The sequence below is a fragment of the Equus caballus genome, chromosome 9 (genome assembly GCF_041296265.1).
Source record: "Equus caballus isolate H_3958 breed thoroughbred chromosome 9, TB-T2T, whole genome shotgun sequence".
Lineage (NCBI taxonomy): Eukaryota > Metazoa > Chordata > Mammalia > Perissodactyla > Equidae > Equus > Equus caballus.
The window spans coordinates 56,490,122-56,507,479 of record NC_091692.1 but is presented as its reverse complement, the minus strand read 5'-3'; the positions used below and the strand labels follow the sequence as shown (position 1 = coordinate 56,507,479).

General features: G+C 39.6%; 1 protein-coding gene across 3 annotated transcripts in view; it reads right to left on the bottom strand.

Annotated features, from left to right (window-relative positions):
- Positions 1–16,510, bottom strand: part of INTS8 (integrator complex subunit 8) — a 66,361-nt gene extending 49,851 nt beyond the window's left edge. The window contains exons 1-7 of one of the 3 annotated variants that reach the window (XM_023648705.2): positions 15,868–16,510; positions 14,239–14,413; positions 8,256–8,396; positions 7,862–7,933; positions 6,832–6,883; positions 5,729–5,911; positions 762–869 (exon numbers count right to left, since the gene is read on the bottom strand). In XM_023648705.2, the coding sequence (XP_023504473.2) occupies positions 762–869; positions 5,729–5,911; positions 6,832–6,883; positions 7,862–7,933; positions 8,256–8,396; positions 14,239–14,413; positions 15,868–16,267 (1,131 nt within the window). In that variant the 5' untranslated portion in view covers positions 16,268–16,510. Of the gene's footprint in view, positions 1–761; positions 870–5,728; positions 5,912–6,831; positions 6,884–7,861; positions 7,934–8,255; positions 8,397–14,238; positions 14,414–14,812 lie in introns of all 3 variants that reach the window. The other 2 variants (XM_023648707.2, XM_070222352.1) reach the window with 2 other exon arrangements.
- Between the last annotated feature and the right edge of the window lie 848 nt (positions 16,511–17,358).

The window sequence follows — 17,358 nt, the reverse complement described above, 5'->3', positions numbered from 1 at the left end:
GGTTTTATATATCACAGCCTTTCTAAAATTAATAACCACTGACATGGTAATTCTACTCACAGGACTTTAACTTGAAAGTACCCAAAATTAGAACAAAAATTTATGCTTGGAGATACAAATATTGCAGCTTTATAATAAATAAAAACACTGAACAACCTAAATGCCCAAACATTAGGGATATCTATATATATCCCTATATAACAGAATACATTCAAAATGTCTATTCAAAGATTTAAGCAAGATACAAAATAGTATACATAGTAAAAGCTTAACTGTACAAAAACATACAGAAAGAATAAAAATTGGAAGAAAATAAGTTAAAATGGCAAAAGGGGTTATTTCCAGGCAGTGGTATTATAGATTTTTTTTTTTGAGGAAGATTAGCCCTGAGCTAACTACTGCCAATCCTCCTTGTTTTGCTGAGGAAGACTGGCTTGAGCTAACATCCATGCCCATCTTCCTCTACTTTATACGTGGGACACCTACCACAGCATGGCTTTTGCCAAGCGGTGCCATGTCTGCCCCCGGGACCCGAACCGGTGAACCCCGGGCCACTGAGAAGTGGAATGTGCAAACTTAACTGCTGCTTAACCACCAGTTCGGCCCCTATACATTTTTTTTAAATGTTTTCAGTACTTTTTTGAATTTCCCAAAGTTACTACAATAAACACTTATTTTTTTTAATCATGAGAAAAATTAAAGCCAAAAAATACATAAATCTTCTAAAGGACTGTTTAGATGCCTGTTACAACTATACTTACCTCTGAAATTAGTTCTTTGGTTCTAAAAAATTTTTCTCTGGCCTTTTCATAGATAGCTGAATTTGCAGAGCCTTGCTGGAAGTATGCAGTGCCCAAATCATAACATACCTGAAATGGTAATGAATACCAACATGCTTAATTTTTCATGAACTTTTTAAAGAGCTGACAAAATTCAAAATTATCTTTATCTCAGCAAAACACAGGTATATGTATAGGGGAAAAAAGATATCACAATAAGCAGTGAAACAATGTTCACTGAGTCTAGATGTTCTTGGTCACAAGCAACAGAAACCAACTCTGACTTACTTAAGCAGCAAATATTTACTGCTAAGATTTCAGGGGGCCTAGAGAATTACTGGGAAGGCCAAAGAATCAGACTTGGAAAACAAGAGGGGAGGGAAACAAGCAGCCAGGACAACAGCCAAAACTGCTCTAGTGAGATACCACTGCAGACACTGCAAGCCCAGACTCCACGGCTCCTATCACCCGCAGCCACCAGCAAGCACTAGACACTGACAGCAGCAGCCACACTCCTGCTCAGGCTGTCCCAGGAAACTAGACTTCACTGTCACTCTTGCTGCTACTCACCATCACAATGGATTCTCTATCATCCTCACTTCATTGACTTACTAGCTCCTGATTCAGTCTAAACTAAACGTACCTGTTTGTCACACCTATGTGACAAGCTTGCCCTCAAGCAGGATAAGGCTAGAGAAAGCCAGTATTAGGAGTTTTCAGTTCTATGATAGAAGCAGGCTCTGTCTCCCATCAATTCTAAGAAGGCAGGGAATTCTCTAACACAGAAGAAGGGAACAGACACGGCAGGGGCCGGGGGGTCTCTCCAAAGCAGGTGGGGGCAAATGTCTACGGTAACAGGGCTGGCCGGAGTAAAATGTTGAGAAATTTGAATTAGTGACTATAAAATTAGTACATTTCCAGCTGTCTTTTTCCAAAAGAATTTGTATATGCCTCTAAGAACTTTCTTAAATTGATGCCTACATTCCTCAAATGCACAACTCAAAGACTCAGATCATTTAGCTCAAATGGGCTATTTTACAGACAAGAATACTAAGGCCCAGAAAGCAACATGTCTACTTAAAAGCATATAACCAAGTACTGTCAGAGCCCAGGCTTGAACCCAGATCCCTAGGCTATTATTATCCCGTCAAGTTTATTCTACACATGGCTGACAGATCAGTCTTCTTGATCTGACTTTCCTAAAAAGTCTTCAAATTATTCCCTCGAGTAGGAGAAAGTTCAAATCCCTTGGCCTGATCTTCAAGTATCTCGGAATCTGGACTAACTTCCCTCTCCAAACTTCTCTATTCTCCTCCATTTCATTCACACTCATCTCCTCAATTTCCCATTCATATCAGATCCAAGAAACGAACTTCGTTCCACCAGCCTTATTTCCATTTACATCAAATCAACCTTAGCCAACAGATACTTACTCCTCTGCTAAACTCCTAAGCTCTAACGGTCGCTGGTACTCACTAGGGAACTACTCTTTACTGATATGCATTATAGGTACTAGTCTGTCCAGTCCAACATATCAAGATTAATTCTTCTCAGCCTCTAGAATAGTTTTTTTGGGGCTTTTTTTTTTTGGTGAGGAAGCTTGGCCCTGAGCTAACATCTGTTGCCAATCTTCCTCTTTTGCTTGAGGAAGACTGTCCCTAAGCTAACATCTGTGCCAATGTTCCTCTCTTTTGCATGTGAGACACCGCCATAGCACGGCTTGATGAGCAGTGTCTAGGTCCACCCCTGAGATCCGAACCAGCGAACAGTGGGTCACCAAAGCGGAGTGTGCAAACTTAACCGCTACACCACTGGGCTGGCCCCTAGAATACTGCTTTGCACTATCCAGTCTACACTAAATGTTTGGCTGATTTTCCTTCTAGAAAGCTTTCTCTCATCTGGAGTAAAAGGGTGTTAAAAAAGTTAAAAAAAAAAACAAGAGTGTGTATGTGTATATATACCATTATATAGGATATATAATACACATACAGATTTTATACACATGCACGCACACACACACATATGCATACATTTATAGTTACATGTAATTCCCCTCTCCAGGCAAAGACAGAGGACAAGATATCAAAGAGACATTTTCAAGTATTACTATTCTAACTGACTAGTCATTAAAACAAGTTTAGGGGCCGGCCGCATGGCCAACTGGTTAAGTTCACGTGCTCCACTTCGGCGGCCCAGGGTTTCGCCGGTTTGGATCCTCGGCGCGGACATGGCACCGTTCATCAAGCAATGCTAAGGCAGCATCCCACATGCCACAACTAGAAGAACCCACAACTAAAAAACATATATATATACAACTATGTACCAGGGGGCCTTGGGGAGAAAACGAAAAATAAAATCTTTAAAAAAAAGAAAACAACAAAACAAGTTTAAATTTTATAGTTAAGAGGTGGCTAATAGGTTAAAAAAAAAAAAAACACCTGATAATGAAGCTGCCCTGAAGGACAATAATACTTTTGGTTTTATTGAGAGAAAACTTAAACGGTTTTTTCTGAGTCAGATAAATTTAAGTAACACAAAGAATGCCCTTTAAATATTAACATGCCAGGAAATGAGTATTACTACTGATTTGCCATTACAAAACAGGAATTATGACTCAGATATGTAAAAAAATATTGATCAAGTTTACCTAGGACATCCAGGTGTTTCTTAAGAGTTGTGGGGTTTTTTTGGTGTTTTTTTTTTTTGAGGAAGATTAGCCCTGAGCTAACATCTGCCACCAATCCTCCTCTTTTTGCCAAGGAAAACTGGCCCTGAGCTAGCATCCGTGCCCATCATCCTCTACTTTATATGTGGGACGCCTGCCACAGCATAGCTTGCCAAGTGGTGCCATGTCTGCACCTAGGATCCAAACCGGTGAACCCTGGGCTGCCAAAGCAGAACATGCACACTTAACTGCTGCATCACCGGGCCGGCCCCAAGAGCTGTGTTTTGTTTTTGAGATTGTGTCATCCATACTGTGAAAATAAGAACTGTTACCGATAACTTTTAAACAGACTCTCAGTGATTATACAATATGACAGTACCAGAAACCCTCCTATATGCAAGCTTCATTAATGATTTAAAGACGCTACCAAGTGTCAATGCCTCATTACTCCTACTGTAACCTCCCCCTCATTAGGTCTTGAAAAAATGATTAGGGGCTGGCCCTGTACGCTCCGCTGCAGCGGCCTGTGGTTTTGCTGGTTCGAATCCTGGGTGCAGACACGGCACCGCTCATCAGGCCACACTGAGGCAGCATCCCACATGCCACAACTAGAAGGACCCACAACTAAAAATACACAACAATGTACCGGGAGGCTTTGGGGAGAAAAAGGAAAAATAAAATCTTTAAAAAAAGAAAAAATGATTACCTTCAACTCTGCAACCAGTTAATGTGAAAAGATACTTCCCAACCCTCTGTCACAGCTACTTCTGCCCCTTTCAGGAATGGTGATTAAATAAGTCATGTCAACTCACACAAGGAAGGAAAGAGAATACAAACACAACAGGCACTATTCTAGTGGCTCTCTTTAGGCCATCATTGAATACTTAAGAATTTCTATCATACTCAAGATTATGTGCTAGAAAAGGAGGAAGATGCAAAATACACATAAAAAAAGACCTCAAGGAGGGGCCGGCCTGGTGGCGCAGCAGTTAAGTTCGCACATTCCACTTCTTGGCGGCCTGGGGTTCAAGGGTTTGGATCCCAGGTGTGGACATGGCACCGCTTGGCAAAAAGCCATGCTGTGGCAGGCATCCCACATATAAAGTAGAGGAAGACGGGCATGGATAGAGCTCAGGGCCAGTCTTCCTCAGCAAAACAAGGAGGATTGGCAGTAGTTAGCTCAGGGCTAATCTTCCTCAAAAAAAAAAAAAAAAAAAAAGACCTCAAGGAGTTTACAATCCAGCAGGGAAAAAGAAGACATGAATACATAAAGCACTATCTAATAACAAACATCAACTAAAAAGCTGTCAAAGGAACTAGGGTCCAGAGCTACAGAGAGCAATCTTTGTTTTTTTAAAGACTGGACCTAAGCTAACATCTATTGCCAATATTTTTTTTCTTTTTCTCCCCAAAGCCTCCCAGTACATAGTTGCATATTCTAATTGTAGGTCCTTCTGGTTGTGCTATGTGGGATTGTGCTGTGTGGGATGCCGCCTCAGCATGGCCTGGTGAGCGGTGCTAGGTCCACGCCCAGGATCTGAACCAGCAGACCCCAGGCCGAGGAAGCGGAGCACGTGAACTTAGCCACTCAGCCACAGGGTCAGCCCCTGAGAGTAAACAATCTTAAAATCCCTAAAAAACTAGGTATTTTGTCTAGGAGACCACATTTTTCAAAGTCTAACAAAATATTAATTTTTTTTGGTCTGATTAGATTTCTAATGATCTGAATGAAGCATAGATCAGTTGCACACTCACCACATTCTCAGTAATTAAATTCTGTCTCCTAAATACAACTGGGAAACTATTTCAGAGACAACAGATGAAATGAAATTTCCCTTCCATTTTAGAAAAATTTAAAGTGAAGTCTTATAAAATTTACAGATTAAATACAAAGCAAACAAAGTTTTAACAGCATTTTAAGTCAAAATCAGAGACAAAGGCAAAAATAAATTCTAATTAAAAATAGTGGAGGAGGCTGGTCAAGTGGTTACGTTTGCACGCTCCACTCTGGAGGCCCAGGGTTTCGCTGGTTTGGATTCTGGGCACGGACACGACACCGCTCATCAGGCCATGCTGAGGTTTCGTCCCACACAGCACAGCCAGAAGCACTCACAACCAGAATATACAACTGTGTAATGGGAGGCTTTGGGGAAAAGAAGAAAAAAAAGGAAGATTGGCAACAGACGTTAGCTCAGGTGCTAATCTTTAAAAAAAAGTAGCAGAATGATCTCATATAAAATTTTCCAAAAATTTGCTATGCACTGATTAAATACTGAAATAATACCTGGCATTGCATCTCCTCAGTTCTGATCTTCAGTCCAGCAGGAGAACTCTCAGTTTCTCCATTTACCACGCCTGGTTCCATGGCCAACAAATCCAGTGTTCTCATCGTGTGGACATACAGATCTTTGTTTAATGTAAGGGCTGCTTCTAGTACCAAAATAGAATCAGAAGCTTGTTCTTTTAGCTAAAAAAATTCAATAAACAAATTATTAAAATATAAAAATGGCAGCAAATTATTAAACACAAAAAGTATTGATCAAAATACATTTGCAGGATACTTAATAGCTAATTTTTAACAGAAGGAGTGCAATTACATTTGTTGAAATAAAGTTATTTTAAATTTAAAAAAAGACTAAGTTCCTATTAAAAATTGGGAAACATAAATCGGAAAAGATTGACATCTTTTTTTCTACAGAAAAGTTAATGAAGAAAAACACTTTAAAGACTTACACTGTTTCACTGATTTATTCAAGAAACGTTTATATGCTTCAGTGGGCCAGCCATTTTAATAGGCACTACATAACAAAAACAAAACAATGCAGGTTTTCTGCCTCCCTGTTCAAAATACTACAGCCTACTGGCTTTATAAAGATACAGCTTGTTTCTTATCTTCCCTCTCCTCTCCCACCCTCGGCACTTTACATGGTATCTCTGGCACACTGTAGGTGTTAAACAAATAATTCAGAGATCATTTTTAAATTACAGAAATTTCCACATTCCTACTTTTATATTAACGAGATTAATTCAGAAACAACTGCTGTATCTTTCTGACTATAAAAGTAATTGTAAAATATAATACGTTTATTGTAGAATTTTCAGAAAATATAAAGGCATATAAAGATATAACCTATAAGAGTGGTTTCTCATATCTGCTAAAGTAACATGAAATATTCGACAACAGAACTGGTGATAAAGCACTCTCTCATTAACACTGAAAATCTGTGCAATTCAGAATATTACCAAGCTATGTTCTAATAGTAAAAACCTAAACATCACTGCATCTCGATCTTTCCAACTTTCAAACACCTAAGATTAAAGAGGCATCTATGCACACTCTAGATGCTGTCCCAGAAAGGCTGGAGCGCAGCTGATGCCAGTACTCACCACTTTCAAAATATTTTCTGTTAGCTCTTTCTCCTGTTGCATCTGATTCATACTAAAGAAGAAATGATTGAAGAGAATATCAAATGTCACATGAAAGACTGAAAATTCAAAACTTAAGACCATCATTCTTAAAAGTAAAGGTGAATTTAAACAAAGTTTTTAATGCTACTTCTTTTCATGCTTAAAAAAATACTCAATTATGATGAGGCTCATTTATTTACCATTATTTTCTCATTTGCTTTGCACTAAAAAAAAAAAAAAACCCAGGGCTGGCCCCATGTTGGAGTGATTCAAGTTCCACCTGCTCCACTTTGGCAGCCTGGGTTCTTGGGTTCGGATCCCAAGTATAGGCCTACTCCACTCGTCAGCCATGCTGTGGTGGTGTCCCACATACAAAATGGAGGAAGATCAGCACAGATGTTAGCTCAGGGCCAATCTTCCTCAAGCAAAAAAAGAGGAGGATTGGCAGCAGATGTTACCTCAAGGCGAATCTTCCTTAGGAAAATGAATCAAAACAAACCCCTCAATTTAAGAGTAAAACTTAGTGACAGCAAAAGCTCATTTATATCAAGTTAAAAACTATGTGCTCTAGCTCCAAATTTGGGTAAACTGCTAACTGGAATTTAAGAATTAGGTTTAAAACTCTAGATGCGATCAAACTTTTGTACTCTAAACTAACATGTACATATATTAAAACAATTTTCTCACATACAGAACAAATATTTCTTCAAGTAAATTTAACTAAATGAAAAAAAATCTTAGTACTTTAGAGCAGGTCAGTCAGCTCACACTGAACATAGAAGGCACAATGCACAAGGCGCTCGCCTTCCTTTTCACAGCTCTCTACTCTAGACACGCAGAGCACTACGTGACTTGTTCACCCTTCTAACAACTCCACCTTCAGGCAGGCTGTCTGCCCTCCAATTTCTGCTCTACTCCTTGTGTACCAGGGGTTATTAAAAACTTGCAAAATTTTTTTAAAATTCTGATGGAAAAAAGTGCCAAGTAAGGGTCATATCTGCCAACTTACACACTTAACTGAGGAGGTCCAGGTTTTGCCTGTTTGACAGGAAAACTACTTTGAACAATTGTCCTAATTGCCCTGAAGAAAAGACAAGAAAAGGAAAACTGAATACATTATAAACATCACTTCAATTATTTTTTTCAAGACTCCTTAGAAGATTTATTTTATAAATTATCTGAAGTTTTGACAAATAATGAAAACTTTGCAAATCATCCACGTTTTTATCATAATCTTTTCATCTATGCAGTCATAAATTTTCTCCACCATCAGACTCCCAGTTCCCCAAATCCTCTGAGAGACTTCTGGCATCTAAGGTGCCCCTTAAAAGCATACCTCTGAAAGCCCTCTTGCAATGAAACAGAGACTGCGCAACTCATTTTAGGTGTAAGAAAAAATTTACCATCGATTGTAGAGAAGTATAGCCATGGCAGTGGTTGGAGGTAAAGCGGCCAGATCCATGTCTACGTGCTTTGTCCCAGGAGGAACTTTACTGATGCACAGCAGTTCATTCAGTAGCATATTCAATACTGGAACAGACAAACTTAAAAGGAAGAAGCAAAAGGTACATGTCTGCATGTTAGACTCATGAGAAGCACAAAATCCACAATTTAGTAACTTCACTGAAAATAATTATACTGTTAAAAGACTAAATCTTCAGGGCGATTTTATTAATCTGTCTTAACTTCTACGAAAATATTAAATGTTGTAAGAGTTTTAGGGGCCTGGCCCGGTGGCACAGCAGTTAAGTTCGCATGTTCCGCTTCTCAGCAGCCTGGGGTCCGCCAGTTCAGATCCCAGGTGCGGACATGGCACCGCTTGGCACAACATGCTGTGGTAGGCATCCCACATATAAAGGAGAGGAAGTTGGGCATGATGTTAGCTCAGGGCCAGTTTTCCTCAGCAAAAAAGAGGAGGATTGGCAGTAGTTAGCTCAGGGCTAATCTTCCTCAAAAAAAAAAAAGATTTTTAAAACTTCTATTATGAAAATAATTTAAATATTTATAAAAGTAGACAGAATAACATAATAAACCCCCATGTGCCCACCATTCAGCTTCAACAATTATCAACTGATGCCCAACCTCGTTTCACCTCTACTCTCAATTACTTATTTCCTTCCCATAATGCTGTAAATTTCCAACATTAAATCATTTCTTCCATAACCGTTTCAGAATGGACCTCCAAACAATTAACTCTTAACATATTCACAGTATTAATTTCACATCTAAAAATTTTTCAATTGTTTATCGTCATCAAACATCCAGTGTTCAATTTTCCAGCTGTATCATATATATCATACTTTTGTGTCCACGTTGCTATCTGTTCATATGCCTCTTTAGTCTTTTATGGATAGGTTCCCCCTCAGATTAAAGAATACTTTTTTAAAAAATTCTAATATTTAAGGCTGGAGAATGGGTGGTGAAAAAAGTGTTTAAATACTACTAGTGAGAGTATAAGCTAATACAACTTTTGGAATGCAATCTGGCAATATGCACCATGTGCCTTAAAAATCTTTATACCACCTGACCCACCAATTCAATAATCTATACTAAGGATATAATGAAAAATACAAATAAAATTTAAGGACGGAAATAATTAAGGGTCTGTGATTTATAAAAGTGAAATACCAGAAACAAACTGAATGATTGCCAATGGAGACACAGTTAATAAATAATCCATATGATGGAATTATCTCCAAAAAATAAAACGGGGAAATGTCCATGATATTCTGTTATTTGAAAAAAAGAGAAAAGAAAGAAATAAATCAAAACAGTATAAAGGGATCACATTTTGTTTAAAAATATAGGGAGAAAACAAAATTTACCCAAAAATGTTAAAAATACTTCTCCCCGACAAAGAGGGGCAATATATAATGATCAAAGGGACACTCCATCAAGAAGAAATAACGCTTATAAGTACCTATACACCCAACACAGGAGCACCAAAGTTCATAAAGCAACTATTAACAAACCCAAAAGAAGATATCAAAAATAACACAATAATAGTAGGGGACCTCAACACCCTGCTCACATCATTGGACAGATCATCCAGACAGAAAAACAACAAGGAAACAGTGGAATTAAATGAAAAGCCAAAACAGTTGGACTTAATAGACATATATAGAACACTGCATCCAAAAACAGCAGAATACACATTCTTCTCAAGCATGCATGGAACATTCTCAAGGATAGACCATATGCTGGGAAACAAGACAAGCCTCTACAAATTTTAAAAAATTCAAATAAGAAGAAGTACCTTCTCCAATCATAATGCTATGAAGCTAGAAATTAATTACAAGAAAAAAGCTGAGAAAGGCACAAGGATGTGGAGACTAAACAATATGCTATTGAACAGGCAATGGATCATTCAAGAAATTAAAGAAGAAATCAAAAAACATCTGGAGACAAATGAAAATGGTAACATGCCATACCAACTCATATGGGATGCAGCAAAAGCTGTATTAAGAGGGAAATTCATTGCAATACAGGCACACCTTAACAATAAAAACCCCAAATAAGTGATCTCAAGTGACACCTAACTGAATTAGAAAAAGAACAACAAACAAAGCCCAAAGTCAGCAGAAGGAGAGAAATAATACAAATCAGAGCAGAGATAAATGCTATGGAAACAAAAAAGGCAGTAGAAAGGATCAATGAAACAAAGAGCTGGTTCTTTGAGAAGATAAATAAAATTGACAAACCCCTAGCCAGACTTACAAAGAAAAAAAGAGAGAAAGCTCAAATAAACAAAATTAGAAATGAAAGAGGAGAAATAACAACAGACTCTGCAGAAATACAATGGATTATAAGAGAATACTATGAAAAACTATATGCCAACAAAATGGATAATCTAGAGGAAATGGATAAATTCTTAGACTCTTACAACCTCCCAAAGCTGAGTCAAGAAGAAACAGACAATCTGAATAGACCAATCACAAGGAAAGAGACTGAAACAGCAATCAAAAGCATCCCAAAGATTAAAACCCCAGGACCAGATGGCTTTCCTGGGGAATTCTACCAAACTTTCAGGGAGGATTTAATACCTATCCTTTTCAAGCTATTCCAAAAAATTAGGGAGGATGGAACACTTCCTAACACATTCTACGAGGCCAACACCACTCTGATACCAAAACCTGACAAGGACAGCACAAAAAAGGAAAACTACAGGCCAATATTGCTGATGAACATAGATGCAAAAATTCTCAACAAAATTTTGGCAACCTGAATTCAGCAATATGTCAAAAGGATCACACATCACAATCAAGTGGGATTCATACCAGGGACACAGGGATGGTTCAACATCCGCAAATCAATCAACGTGATACACCACATCAACAAACTGAGGAATAAAGACCACATGATCATCTCAATAGATGCAGAGAAGGCATTTGACAAGATCCAACAGCCATTTATGATAAAAACTCTGAACAAAATGGGGATAGAAGGAAATTACCTTAACATAAAAAAGGCCATATATGACAAACCCACAGCCAACATCATACTCAATGGGCAAAAATTGAGCACCATCCTCCTGAAAACAGGAACAAGACAAGGATGCCCTCTATCACCACTCTTATTCAACACAGTACTGGAGGTTTTGACCAGAGCAGTTAGGCAAGAGAAAGGAATAAAAGGAATCCAAATAGGGAGGGAAGAAGTGAAACTCTTGCTGTTTGCAGATGACATGATCTTATACATAGAAAACCCCAAAGAATCCACTGGAAAACTTTTAGAAATAATCAACAACTACAGCAAAGTTGCAGGGCATAGGATCAATTTACACAAATCAGTAGCGTTTCTATACTCTCATAACGAACTAACAGAAAAAGAACTCAAGAACACAATACCATTCACAATCCCAATAAAAAGAATAAATAACCTTGGGGTAAATTTAACCAAGGAAGTGAAAGACCTATACAATGAAAACCACAAGACTTTCCTGAAAGAATCTGATGACGACATAAAGAAATGGAAAGACATTCCATGTACATGGATTGGAAGAATAAACATAGTTAAAATGTTCATACTACCTAAAGCAATCTACAGATTTGACACAATCCCAATCAGAATTCCAATGACATTCTTTACAGAAATTGAACAAAGAATCCTAAACTTCATATGGGGCAGCAAAAGACCCCAAATTGCTAAAGCAATACTGAGAAAAAAGAACAATCCCTGACTTCAAAACATACTACAAAGCTACAGTAATCAAAACAGCATGGTACTGGTACAAAAACAGGTGCACAGATCAATGGAACAGAATTGAAAGCCCAGAAATAAAACCACACATCTATGGACAGCTAACCTTCGACAAAGGAGCTGAGGACATACAATGGAGAAAAGAAAGTCTTTTCAACAAATGGTGCTAGGAAAACTGGACAGCCACATGTAAAAGAATGAAAATTGACCATTCTTTTTCACCATTCACAAAAATAAACTCAAAATGGATCAAAGACCTAAAGGTAAGACCTGAAACCATAAGGCTTCTAGAAGAAAATATAGGCAGCACACACTTTGACATCAGTATTAAAAGGATCTTTTTGGACAGACACCATGTCTTCTCAGACAAGAGAAGCAACAGAAAGAATAAACAAATGGGACTTCATCAGACTAAAGAGCTTCTTCAAGGCAAGGGAAAACAGGATTGAAACCCAAAAACAACCCACTAACTGGGAAAAAATATTTGCCAAGTCATATATCTGACAAACCGTTAATCTGCATAATATATAAAGAACTCACACAACTTAACAACAAAAAAAAATCAAACAATCCAATCAAAAAATGGGCAGGAGACATGAACAGACATTTCTCCAAAGATATATGGATGGCCAGTAGGCACATGAAAAGATGTTCATCATCACTGATCATCAGGGAAATGCACATCAAAACTACACTAAGACATCAGCTTACACCCATTAGAATGGCAAAAATAACCAAAACAAAAAGTAACAAAAGTTGGAGAGGCTGTGGAGAAAAAGGAACCCTCATACACTGCTGGTGGGAATGCAAACTGGTGCAGCCACTATGGAAAACAGTATGGAGATTTCTCAAAAAATTAAAAATAGAAATACCATATGACCCAGCCATCCCACTACCGGGTATCTATCCAAAGAACTTGAAATCAGCAATTCCAAAAGTCCGATGCACCCCTATGTTCACTGCAGCATTATTTACAATAGCCAAGATGTGGAAGCAACCTAAGTGCCCATCAGCTGATGACTGGATAAAGAAGATACGGTGTATAGATATATAATGGAATACTACTCAGTCATAAAAATGGATAAAATCGTCCCATTCACAACATGGATGGACCTTGAGGGTATTATGTTAAGTGAAATAAGCCAGAGAGAGAAAGACAATCTCTGTATGACTCCACTCATATGTGGAAGTTAAACATATAGACAAAGACAATAGATTAGTGGCTACCAGGGGAAAGGGGATGGCAGTGAAGTGAAGGGTGAAGGGGTGCACCTACAACATGAGTGACAAAGAATAATGTACAAGTGAATTTTCACAAGGTTGTAAACTATCATAATGTCAATAAAAAGTTAAAGGTAATTTCTTTCACTTTGTAAGAAAAAAAAAAAAACTTCTCTCCTCTCCTCTATTACTTACCATTTTCTAAATTGTTCCAAATTTTCTGTAAGGTATTTCCTTTTAATTTTTTTTTCCTTCCTCTTCTCCCCAAAGCCCCCCAGTACATAGTTGTATATTCTGGTTGTGAGTGCCTCTGGCTGTGCTACATGGGACGCCACCTCAGCATGGCTTGACGAGTGGTGCCACGTCCATGCCCAGGACCCAAACCCGAGAAACCCTGGGCCACCGAAGTGGAGCACGTGAACCCAACCACTCGGCCCCTGGGCCAGCCCTAAGATATTTCTTTTTAAATAGTGAGGGGAAGGAGATGAAACAAATCATTTTCTGAGCATAGCCTTGAAACAATTTAGTAAACAAATAAGCAATGACTCTAATAAGATATTTTATTAGTTTTGGGAGATAGTGATTGATTTACAACCAGTAAAATTAATTGAATTATTCAATAGCAAATCATCTATAATATTATGTACCATCCATCATTACTTTTTTCATTTTCTTCAGATATGTAAAAGTACACTGAAATATTTAAAACTGTTTAGATGTGAATTTTCTCTGGTTATCACATCAAAAAAATAAACTGCTTCATTATTGAAAACATCGTTTATACTTTAAAAGGCGATTTAAATTCGTCTAACATGCCAATATTTTCTTACACCTTTTGAAAAATATTTGCACATTTTACCAAGAATATACAGAAAAATAATTTTAAAAGCAGATATCGTAAAAGTATATATAGAAATAAATATCTAAACACTACTTCAAGATAAATTTCATTTATATCTCACATACCTTTTCTCTAATATGTCTAAGTCCCACTTCAAATGGGCAGCAACTTTAAGAGCAAGTAGCTTTAAAATACGATTTCTCTTGTTATCAGGTGGAGGTTGAACCTGGTTTTGTTCATTAACTGAAGGTTTGGAAGCTTGTTCCAAAAACTGAACTATAAGTTGAACTGGCGCAGGATCTAGGATTTAAAAGAAAATAAATACTTAGATTTAAGTTTTAATTATGAAGATGCAAAAGGATTCACTGTAATGGTTTTTGGCCACAAAAGGAATGCAAACAGCTGTGTAGTTATAATGACTAAGGAATATGATTTACAAGAAGTGTGCTTGAGATTAAAGGGGAAGATCAGGAAGGGCAGTAAGGAGGAAGGGATGAGAGATTCCTACAGAAGAAAGCACTTCACAGGGAAGAACAGAACGGTTGCAGATTCTCAGTTGAGCAAATAACCAATGTCAATTAGAGAAAAGAAACGCAGTCTTTAGGATTACTATTTTAACACTTCATTAGTGGGATCTGCATCAAGTTATCTCTCTGCACCTGTTTCTGTCAATGCACAACAGAAGATGCCACCACCTACCTCACAGGAACATTATGAAGACAATTAAATGAGATAGATGTGAAGCATTAAGCACAGCGCCTGGCACCCAAAGAGCACTCAACAAATGTCTGCAGCCTAGTGGTTAAGCTCAGCATCAATGGCTCCTGCCGCCAGTTGGGTTCTCGGTGCAGATCTACATCCCTATTAGTGGCCATGCTGTGGTGGTGGCCCACATACTAAAAAATAGAGGAAGACTAGAACGGTTGTTAGCTCAGGACGAATCTTCCTTAGCAAAAGGGGGAAAAAAGCAACTAATCAAAAAAAGTAATACAGGTGGTAAACGGCCCAAGAAGACTATACTAACACCTCGCACGGTAGTCTCCTTCAGTTATGGCCAGTCTATTAGATCAAACAAGCCACAGCTAGATTCGAACTTCATCAGCAAAACGCTATTCAAAGAACTTACCTTTTCAAGCCAGTATCTCTTTCCAGAAATGCCTGGAGTTTTTCCTCCTTCCCTAATAGCACTGGAATATTAATCACCATTATACAATAACCCTCTTGCAATTGTATAGCATTTCCTGCTTTCAAAGATTTTCTCAACTTACAGCCCAACTTTGCAGTATATAATTAAAAGTTAGTAAAATCCCCTCGTTGAGGAACAAAACAGTTAAACAAGAATCTAAGCTATAACTAACCAGCATCAGGATCAGCACCAGAACAGCTGATTTCTCTCTAAACGCCCAAACTGATCACAGCCCGGGGTTGTGTAAAGAGGAAGATTCGAGCTAGCCTCCCCAACCCAAGTAATCACAAGACCACCTCGCAGCTGCTAACACCGCAAACAGTACGCGGGCGGGGGGAGAAAGGGCCTTTGTTTTGAGCTTTTCTTTGCCTGCCCCCGCCCCCCACGACGATGCCCCCGCACTAGATGCTTAATGCATAGCGAGAGGGCCGGGCCAGAGCTGGGCTCCGGTGCGCGCCTCCTGGGCCGCAGCCTCGTGGCTGGCTGAGAAGGCTCCGGGTCGAAGAAGCCCAGCTGGCATCCCCGGTGGCCGTGTCCCGCTTCCCCGGGCTGCAGGCGCCGCGCCTACCCGGGCACGGCTTGCGCAGATGTTTCTCCAACAGCGACTCCTCCAGCAAGAACTCGAACCAGCAGGTCTGCGGCGGGGTACAGGGCCGGCTGGAGGTGGCCGCCTCCCGGTCCGCCGCCTCCGCGCTCATCCTGCCCCCGCCGCCGCTACCCCCAGGGACGCCTCCTGGCTCCAACCTGACACTCGGACGCGGGCCCAAGCTTGCGATCGGCGGAACCTCCGGGAGCGAAGCCGCGCTCCAGGCGTCCCGGAAACCCACACAACCCAAAATGGCGGCGCGGCGCGGCCCGAGCCGGGGCTCCTGGACACGCCTCCCCGCGCCTCCGTCACGCCTCCGGGCCAACCGTTGTTCGAGTTGGAGAGAAAGAGGGCGGGACCAACACCTCCTCCCGGTTGCCATGAGAGACGGCTCGGGGAAGCTGGGTCGCAGGTGGGTTTTCCACTTCCTGGGAGATTGCCAGCTAGGAGATGAAACAGCCTCATCCACGGTTGCCACGGGCCTCGATGTTTTGGTAAAAGACAGTCAACACTACAGGTTCAAACCGTGACCAAAGAAAAGTTTGTCTTCGGTGCTTTGTTTCCCCATTTCCATTTCTGAGATTTCCTGACACCTGGGTCCTCTCCGTGGAAGCGCGCCACTGTCTTGGGCACCACGTGTCCGCCCCGCTTCTTCTTCCTCAACGGTTGACAGCCTTTCTGCTGCTTCTCAGGACTTCCTCTCCATATTTAGCGCCTCTTGATATCCTCGCTAGAGATATTGTTGACCCCATTTTCCATTCACCTCCATTCTGTAATGTTCTTGTGTTTTTTAATTAACAAACGATTTAAATAGAAAAAAGTCTATTCATAGATAGTGTACACCTTCTGTATTGAAGAGTGTAAACTCTCGATTAAGCTACTTAACCTCTCTGAACCTTAGTTTTCTCATTTGTAAAGTAGGAATAATAATAGTGCCTAACCTTAGGGTTGATAAGAGAATTAAAGGCAGAGCTTGGGATAATACAGGTTAATGAGATGATACAAATAAGCTTTTAAAACCGAGCCTGACACCTAGAAACATCTATAAATGTTAACTAATATCATATCATATGGTGTCTTTCGATTTGCAAATTATTTTCGTAAACCTGATTCTAGTTTTCTCCTATAAACAACCTTATTGAACACCTTTTAACCAATGAAGAAACTAAGATTCCAGAGTCATCATTTGCCCAAGGTCCTCTAACAAACGAGAGGCTGAGCCAGGGCTTCTGGTGATCTTTGCACTGTACCCAGATTCCTTCCAACACTGGATGGAGAGGATAAGATTGATGGCTTATGATCTTCTCCAGAATGAAGAGGGAAGGCTTTGAAAAGTTTTAGGAAAAATAAATGGAAATAGCCCCTCCACAAGTGCAAGTAAATCGAATGTGTTGTTCTCTTCCTGCACAGTCCTCTTTCTGGGCTCTGCGCTTCCTCTCTCTCTCTCCTTCATGTTGGTATTTCCTAGGCTCC